General features: G+C 41.3%; 1 protein-coding gene across 1 annotated transcript; it reads left to right on the forward strand.

The window, feature by feature from the left end:
• The first annotated feature begins 286 nt into the window (after positions 1–286).
• On the forward strand, positions 287–1,566 carry LOC122032773 (bZIP transcription factor 11-like). The gene has a single exon (XM_042592082.1). It carries the CDS (start codon positions 925–927, stop codon positions 1,387–1,389), a length of 465 nt encoding a protein of 154 aa, XP_042448016.1. The 5' UTR covers positions 287–924; the 3' UTR covers positions 1,390–1,566.
• The last annotated feature ends 7,886 nt before the right edge of the window (positions 1,567–9,452 follow it).

Genomic DNA, 9,452 nt, shown 5'->3' on the forward strand with positions numbered 1-9,452 from the left:
GTCTGGCTTCTTTGTTAGAATTACTAAATTAATTGATTTGGTCAGCAATAGCATTAAATATTTAAAGTTGCGTGAAATAATGGAACTCAACCTAATTATCTATTTTTAATCATTGAATCTGAATATAGTTAAAGGTAATTAATCTTAACTATTGATAATTCATGACTAAGATTGTTTTTTAATCTGTTTAAATTCAGTAACTGTGAAAAGAATAACTAATAAATTAATTAAGTCTCTCAGCTACTCTCTATCCAGCTTTCCCCTATAAATTCCCTTCTCTGCTAAGTTCTAATTCCCTTTCCTCCTCTCCTCTTCTTCTTTACTAAGCTTCCTGCAATCTGCAGCTTTTGCTGATTGAATATTTCTTTCTCCTCCTTCAAGCATCCTTCTCACTAGAGTTTTGCTGGTTTGTCAATCAAAACCAGATTACTAGTCCAGAAACTAAATTCTGTTTGAAAGAAGTTTTTAAAAAAAAAAAAAAAAAAAAGAGGAAGTTTGTTTCTTTCTGCTTCATTCTGTTCAGGGAAGAAGCTCTGTCAAAATTTTCTTCAAAAATATTGTTTCTACGATTAAAACCTCTGTCAAAATCCCACCTTGTCGATCGTGCAAGAAGAATCTGTTTCTTCCTTGTTCCTGCTCCAGCACAGAGTTTCAAGATCTCATTTTGTTTCTGCGCACATGGCGTTTGTAATTGATGTCGTATCATAAGTGAGATCCTTCTTTCTGGGTTTATGCTCAGTTCGGCAATACTCCGGCGCATGCCCCATCTCGTTCAATCCTTCTCGGTTGTCTTCCTCTACTGGTTCTATGTGTTTTCATGAGCCTTCTCAAAATCTAGTACACTTGCAGTTGTAATTCTCAACGACTGCTAACTAAAAAGTAGGCAAAAGGATTTTAACTGTGAAAGACCAGAAAGCAGCCTCCATGGCGTCTCCCAGTACTGTAACTAATAGTTCAGGATCCAGCCTGCTCCAGAACTCCATCTCCAGCGAGGACTTGAAGGCGGTGATGGATCAGAGGAAGCGGAAGAGGCGGATCTCGAACCGTGAATCCGCGAGGAGGTCGAGGATGCGCAAGCAGCAGCACTTGGACGATCTGAACTCGGAGCTGCGCCAATTGAGGGAGGACAACGCCAAGGTCTTGACGTCCTTGAGCCTCATCACGCAGCACTACTTTGAAGTGGAGGCAGAGAACTCTGTGCTCAAGATTCAGTTGGTGGAGATCAGCAACAGGCTGATGGCTCTCAATGACATCCTTCAGTGCTGCTTGAGTGGATCCAACGCCGTCTCCCGCGGTGGCTTCATCAGTCCATGGAAGTCGATGTGCATGAATCAGAATAAGCAGATCGTGGCTTCAACTGTGCAAAACATGCGTCAATTCTTGTGCTGATTGATGTGATAATTGACCACTAAAGTGCTGTTTGTTTGGTGCTCATTTTTACGTGCCCTTTCAGTAACAGGGCCGGACGGGCTATGCATGGGATGAGACTGATGGGCAGGTTCTTTGTAGTATTAGATCGTCTTATAAAATCTATGAAAAATTTAATCTTTGCAGTAATTTTGATTATGTACGAGGGAACTTTTATAGTTTTCAGTTGGTGGCTAGGATTTGATTGGAGTGAAATGTCTTCATGATTCGGTCTGAAAATTGAAAAAATGGATAGCTGAGAATGTGGCCTTTAGGTTGACTGTGTGTGGACCTTGCTCCACTTTGCAACATAAGAAATATCAGTGTCGGCTCAGGGAGAGGCACCCGGTATTGACCCTCCAACGCTCAAATTAGTCATCGGAAAAATAGAAAAAAGCGGAGCAACAGTAAATAAGTACATACGTGAATAGTGAATAACGTGTACTTCCACCGGTACATGGAACCTACTCCCCAAGGCATGGGCACGATTTCCCAACTGTTCTGTCAGAAAAACATCTCTGATACCGTACCTTAACAGAGCATGTAAATCCCTGATGAGACAGTAGAAGTTTTCGTCATACGATCCACATGTTGACCATGTCTTATTATCAGCGGCATTATCTCCCAAAGGGATATTAAGAGATATGAAAGAGGTCCCATTGTTTAGCTGAGTGAGAGAGTGGCTTGGTCGGGTATCCCCGCCTGGTCGGCCTTTGCCAATCTTCTCCATAATCCCTTGGCTTAGTTGATTGTTTTCGCCCGATCGGACCAGCGCTCCGGTCATCTGAGCGTTCCACCACTTCGTGATAAGAATTTGATGTTCTTGTCGTGGCGGTCTTGGTCGTACGAGCGCTCTGCTCGGACAAGTCTCTTGCCGATCGGGCATTTCATGCCCGATCGACAAATGTAGTAGACCTCCGCTCGGCCCGCCTTTGGTGGGCCCGTCGATTTTCTGGTATTGTTCGTCTTAACTTTGACCTCCACACTGGCTACTCTCTCTACCCTTGACCCGCACTTGGTGGGCTCCCTTTATCACCTTATTACGTCTTTCCCTCAAGTCTAGTGGAAGAAGATTGTAAATCCGACTGACTGGACAAGTAGTGTCTTTGGTGACCCCCACTGTCGATCGAGCATTCTCTGTTCTCGAGCATCCGATAGAACTATTTAGTCTTCTTAATCGCCATTCTGCTTCATCTTACCGGCCTGAGTGTGTAACTGCCGCTTGGATCTCATTTCACGGGATTGGATTCTGAGCCACCGTTTGGCTATCATATATTTCAGACATCTGTGTTGATTAGCATAGCTGACGACAACACTTATCACACTTTCACATCTCATCACTTCCTTGGACAAGCGGCTAGTAGTGGTTGCTGACGTCACCTCTATTTCTTGGAAATTATGCAAATCTTCGATCATTATGGCCTAACACACTGCCCATGCCTTTTAATTAAGCCCCATTAATGCCTTCCCACATCTGACTACCACGTGTCTCACTTTCTGCCGCTGCACGCTTGACGTGATAGGCGAATATCTGTTGATGATGTGAAAGATGCCTTTTCAAATCTACAGCCAGATCTTGACTTCGTTTTCTACAACCCTCGATCCGACAGCTCAGAGCCATCATTTGCTGGTTTTATAAGCACTTATTTACTCGCTGTCATCTTCACACTCCCTCGCCTTTTCAATCTTGAGCACACTCTATGACGCTTTCTATCTTCTTCTTCGTTGCTGACGATATTTCGGCATAAGCCTTCTTTCCCTTTCTAGTCACGTCGTCGATTATCTTTCCCTTTCGTTTTCAATGGTTGTTTCTCCTCAACCCCCTACGTCCATCCCTAGGCTTTGGTATACATTTACAGAATCAAAGTTCAACGGGGATGAGATTGATCAAATGAGCCTTACATATCGCTTTCCTTTAACTATCAAATTGCTATCCCTTCAGCCTACGACCGGCCACATTTACCTCCCGATAGCTTCTTTCCCATCTTTAAGGAGCAATTCTGCGCCGATCTTCACTTTCCCTTCCACCCTTTCTTTTCAGCCGTGTGTAAATACTTTCGTATCTCCTTGCACCAATTAGTCCCTAACTCCTTTAGGTTGTTGTGCGGGGTAGTCGTGTTGTTTTGTCTCCACGGACCACGGTATCCCTTTAGTGCCTCGAGTATTCCACTATTTCAATTATACTAAGGAATCTGAGCCCGTGACCTTTATGTTTCAAGCCCGAGTGGGCTCTGTCTATTTTGATAAAATACCGTCCTCCAATAAGCACTGGAGGGAGCACTAATTTTTCATTCGTTTTATCAATCATCTTGATTTCCTGACCAGCTGGCAAATGATAGTGATGAAGCCTCTGCCACTCAGCCGATATCGAAGCCGATCGGATTATCTCCAGGCCCTCTCTAGTCTGGCCGGTCAGAAGTACCATATCCATCGATTGTTGTTGGAGAGTGTCTTATACATGTTCGAGCTAAGCCCAATCTGAATGCGGCTGCCTCTCACTCTAGGTATGTTCTTTCTTCTCATCATCTTTGAATCTAATTGATTTTTCTTCCTTTTTCGTAGCTCAAATCATGTTGAGAGCATGCCTGAGCGGCAAGTGTAGGTTCACGGATGCAAAGATTAACACTATGGGCATCGCTGAGTTGGAGAGTCGCGGTCTACTGCCAGTCGAATAGTCCGAAGAACTGACCGAAGAAACTGGAGACAGCCACACTGAAGCTAGCAAAGGAGGCCATATGGCGGCTAGCGATGTCGCGACTGACACTACCGAGTTGCCTCAAGAGCGACCATCTATGGCGTCAATCATGGTGCCTTCGGAGTTAGCCACCTTCGGTGAGTCGCTGATCCAGCGACGCAAGAGGCATCGATGGGAGCCTTCATCCCATTCGGCCACCTCTACTTTTTAGACCCCCACCTATGCCGACTCGCGTCCTTCTTTCGAGCGGGGTGAGATTTCATCACCCGCTTGTCCCGAGCAAGGAACTTCCGCGCTTCCCACTTCCGTGTCATCCGATCGGACACCTTCCCTGCCTGGGTCGTCGTTGGGGACCATATGCGTGCCACCTATCGCGTATATGCGTCCTCAGTCCTCCTTGCCGGCTGCACATGTATCTACTATTCGATCCTCCCCGATAACTAAGTCCACCAACCGAGCAACCTCAGAGCCTTCAGGTCCAAGCGGCCAGAGACATATAACGATCATTATCCATTTACCAACGGGCACTACTAGAAATAAGGTCTTTAAGGACACACATAAACACCCTTATAGTATACTTTTAGTGACACTAACTCTATGGTGATATCATCAAAAAATATATTGAAATGGGGTGTTAGCATATATCATCTAGTATTCCTGACATTTGTATAATGTCATTATAAAATATTTATGCTAACTTTAATAGTGTCTTAAATCTAGGAATATATTGACAATCGAAAATGTCACGAAAAAAATATTTCATGGACATTTATGCATGTCTTATTATTATCTAAATAGGACAAATATAAATGTTACCTAAACTAATTTATATTGACAATTATAAATATTTTAAATTTTTATATAAGGATAATAAAATATATTAGTAATGATAATTTATAAGGGTATTTTAAATTGTCATCTTATATAATCTATAATGACATTATTAAATGTCAATTATAATATTTTATAAAGACACTAAATATTATTACTGATATTTATTAATACAAAGCATTCATCACATAATAATAAAAAAATTACACATCATCACAATTCACTACAATAAGAATAGAAATGTTTTACATCCTAAATATCCAATTCATTCACCATATCATCATAATTCATCCCATCATCACAAAAGTACAAATGCAATACTAATGTAAAAGTATTGAATTCAATGCTAACTAAATACTAACAAACCATTGAGTTTTAAAACTAACAATGTGTTATAAAATAAAAACTCAGCTAATTTACTATCAATCATCTTCAACTATCATATGCAAAATTTAAGTACCCGTCACCTACAAATACAATCCATAAATTTGTATAAGTAAATTAAATAATGAAAATATAAACCTAATCAATATAATTTAAAAGACTGAAAATCATACCAAACAAGAATCAGATAAAGTATCATTCTATATGCACTAATAGAAATCTTCACTTATTGCTAACTGCAAATACATTTCATATTTATTTAAAATTTTAATAATATGATAAATATAAAAATTAATAATAATTTACTAAAAGGTTTAAATCATACCAGATGACAAAGATAAGCTATCATTCATCCAAGTGTATCGTCGAACCTTTGTAAAAGATCATAAGGTCTAATTAAATTTTCTTCGGGTTCTAGGACAACTAGTACTTATACTTCACACCAACTTGGTCCTAGTTTTTGTCTCCCAACTATATTATTTGGATCCATGTTGAGGAGCACTCCTTTTGCCATAATTTTTTTTAATCAAATAAACTTTTGATCAAGACAGAACTTCTAATCCACATGAAAGTGAAAAATATAGCAAAAATGTGTGTAATATATAATAAAATAGAAATTAAAAAAAAATCTTACCCGAAAGGCTGGATGAGATGGAATAGAACCTTGTGGATTACTACTTGATGAAGTGTGTTGACTATTATTACAATTTGAAAGAAGATTTGTGCTTGATTGATCAGAAATCTTTGTTTCTAACATTGTAATATGTTGGCCTTGCTTTTTGATTTGTTCATTCATCTTGTCTAATTTTGCATTCTGTTCCATAACTAGTCGATTACATGTGCCACAACTAAGAACTACTCCCTATAAATTAGATGGGCTAACACTATCACCAAACATACGTACTCGACCAGGTCTATCTGGTCCAATGATTTGAGCAAATATATCATTCGGACTCACTTGATCATTGTAATTTTTAGGAAGTTGATTTTCTAGTTCTTACATTACAGCATTTAAGACATGTTAATACTTATTTAATACATAATGATAATTAAAAAAAATAAAATAAAATAAATGAAGAGTATAAAGTATCTTACCAATCTTACTTTTACAATATTACTTGAGGGACTTCCATTAGCATGAGTAAAACAGGTATGAAATAATTCAACTTGTGTTGGAGGATGTCCCTTTTCTTTTTCCTGAAAATGTAAAATAACATAAAAATGACGAAAAATGATAAGGGAATTTTCTGGAAATTTTTCAGGAATTTTTTGGAGACTGTATGGACGAGTTTACGGGGATGAAAACTGGGCCCCGGGAAAGCCTATTGAGGCTACCCTATTTAAATGAGGAAAAGTTTTAATTATTTATTTTTATTTTCTTATTTCCTTTTTCCTTTTTTTTCACCCGTTACTGTGTTGTGACCCTCTTCCCTTTTCTCTTCGATGTCGTGCCCCGCCGAATGCCCGCCGAACTTGTGCCCTAACCGCCACTAGACAGTTTCTTCCCCTCTTCTTACCGCCGGCCAAGTTTCTTCCTCTCCTTCCCTTCCTCTCGGCGCGATAACCTCTTCGGCTCCTCCATCGCCGATGCCGCTCCTCCTCAGCCTAGCGCCGACAGCCGGTTGCCTTTCCTGTGCCGACACTTCACCTCTTCTTGCGTCGCCATCTGATTGCTGTCGCCAGCCGACCGCCACGAGAACACCGCTGGCTCCTCCTCTTGGCCCATCACCGGTCGCTAGCGCCTGCCGCCTACTGACGGTGACGTAGCCGAGCACCCACATATGTTGGTCGTGCCCTAGGTGTCACCCTCTTATGATCTCTGCGTGCCAACGCCAAAGCCGCCGCAACCCTCTTCTTCTCCCTAATTGATCTTCTGCCCTAACATCAGCAACTAAGCCTTATTCCTCTATTCTTCTTGCTGCCGACGCCATTGGAGCCCTAGACTTCCACCACTGCCTGTGGGAGTTGCTAGAGAGATTATTCGGTTGCTGATCACTAGAGGGGACCGAGCCTCCTCCAAGCCCTAGTCTCATCCTCTGTTAAATCTCTGGCAGAGAGGAAGAGCTTGACATCGTTGCAGGTAAAGCATGTTTGGGTATTAGGGATTTGATTTTATGCTATGGTTGAATCCTAAATCTGATCCTTGATCTCCACTCTTGACCTCACCTTGATTCGAACAGTGTATGGGAATCCAGAAGAGAAGTGCTTGCTGTGGTGTTCTTGGTTCAGTACACCTAGTTCCGGCAGCAACGATCATTGGTTGTGGAGGGTTGTGAGGTAGAGGTATAGTGTGTTGTGGGTTGCTCTTTGATCCAACAACTCACCTTGGTTTCGGCAGGACATCCTTCCGACAGTAATCTTTTTGGATGTGAATTGAGGATTCAGATTCGGGACGAGCACATCGACATAGAGGTTGATTAGCTCGATCTACATTGGAGGCGGGTACCTCTTGACTTATCTTTTATGATATTGTCAATTGGATATGCATAGTATTTTATAGCTACAAGAAATGATCATGTTTGCCTTTGGTATGTCACGGTTTGATACCCATAGCATGTTCTGTTTTGTCGCTTGTTATGTATCCATGTTTATACCTCGTGATTATTGTCATGAGTACCTTAGTTCCTAAAGTAAGTGACATACCATGCTTTACTGAGTTTAGAACTAGATTCTGGATTTTTATTATCTGGCATGTGTACCTATATTTTTATATCATATCTGATCTGTGTACCTAAACCCTTTTGATTTGATCCATGTATATTGTTGGTACATATTTTATGGAGGTGGATATGTTCAGGACATAGGTTGCTATACCATAGAGGATCTATATACCCTAGAACTGTGGATTTGACTTACTAGTACTAGGGTACACATTTATATATATATATATATATATATATATATATATATATAGATTGGTTCAGGATATTGTCATGCTCAGTGTCATGCACCATTCGCATGATTGCATGTTGCATGATAGGCTGCTCCATTATTATAGAGCATATCGCTAGTTTCATCACTGTTCGGTGCTCCACTGGGACGCTCATGGGTAGCGAGACGCAGCGTGGTAGCACGTCAGTTTGCTCGGTGGTGCTCCGTTGGTCCGCTCATGGGTAGTGTGACACAGCGTGGAAGCACGCCGGGATCCCTCCCCGTCATTGTGTACCGGGAGATGAGAGCATTGTGCTCCCCCACTTATGATTTGGGGTAGGAGGACAGGTGTACTCCGACAGCATCCCGTCCACTCGGTCACTCATCAGGAGTAGTGACGTCAGAGTGCACGGATGTCACAGCCCTACCCACTCGGTCTCATCATTGTGTGTGAGATGGCTGACTGCGTCAGGGGTGACCATGTCATTGGCATCATACGCATTGATGCATTTATTGCTTGTGCTTGCTGTATTTATTTGCTGCATTTGGTTAGATGCATATGTTTGACATACATACAGGATTTATGACACTCTCTGTTTGACGACCCTTTTGTTCTGGATAGGAGTTCCTGGTGAGTACAGCTTCCTCAGTTACCTTTCAGTTTTGTATTTTTCCTATATATGATTAGGAAGCTATATTCCATGTTTATTGCTGTTAGATATATCTTACTAGGCATGTCTATTAGTATTCGCTGAGTTGTTGAACTCACCCCCGTGGACACTATCTTTTCCAGGTACCATGTTGTTTATGGTGTCGCTTGGAGTATCCTGTCTGCTGGTCCCCACGTCACATCAGAAGACCTATCTCCGCTTGTGTTTATTTTGTTTTGCTATACGAAATTTGTGTATTTGGCTTTGTGTTCCGATTTTGTGTCTGAAGTGTTGTGTTGTTGTGTGGTGTAAGCCTAGCCGACTAGCAGTCATGTATTTTGGTTTTCTATCATTTTTCTGCTGTGTTTTGGTTTTGATTTCAGCCGAGTGGGCTGATAAAAATATATATAACTGCGTGGTTGTTGTTATATTTGTCCAGCCGTGTAGGCTGAGATTATTAACTGCGTAGTTGTGTATATATTCCAACCGCATGTAGCCGATGTATATTGTGTCTGTAGAAACGCTTAAGATTGTCAGCCGTACAGGGGAGGTGCTGCCGAAATTTTCTTCGGACAGGGACTCTCCCGGGGCGTGACAATTTAGTGGTATCAGAG

The sequence above is a fragment of the Zingiber officinale genome, chromosome 11A (genome assembly GCF_018446385.1).
Source record: "Zingiber officinale cultivar Zhangliang chromosome 11A, Zo_v1.1, whole genome shotgun sequence".
Taxonomy (NCBI): domain Eukaryota; kingdom Viridiplantae; phylum Streptophyta; class Magnoliopsida; order Zingiberales; family Zingiberaceae; genus Zingiber; species Zingiber officinale.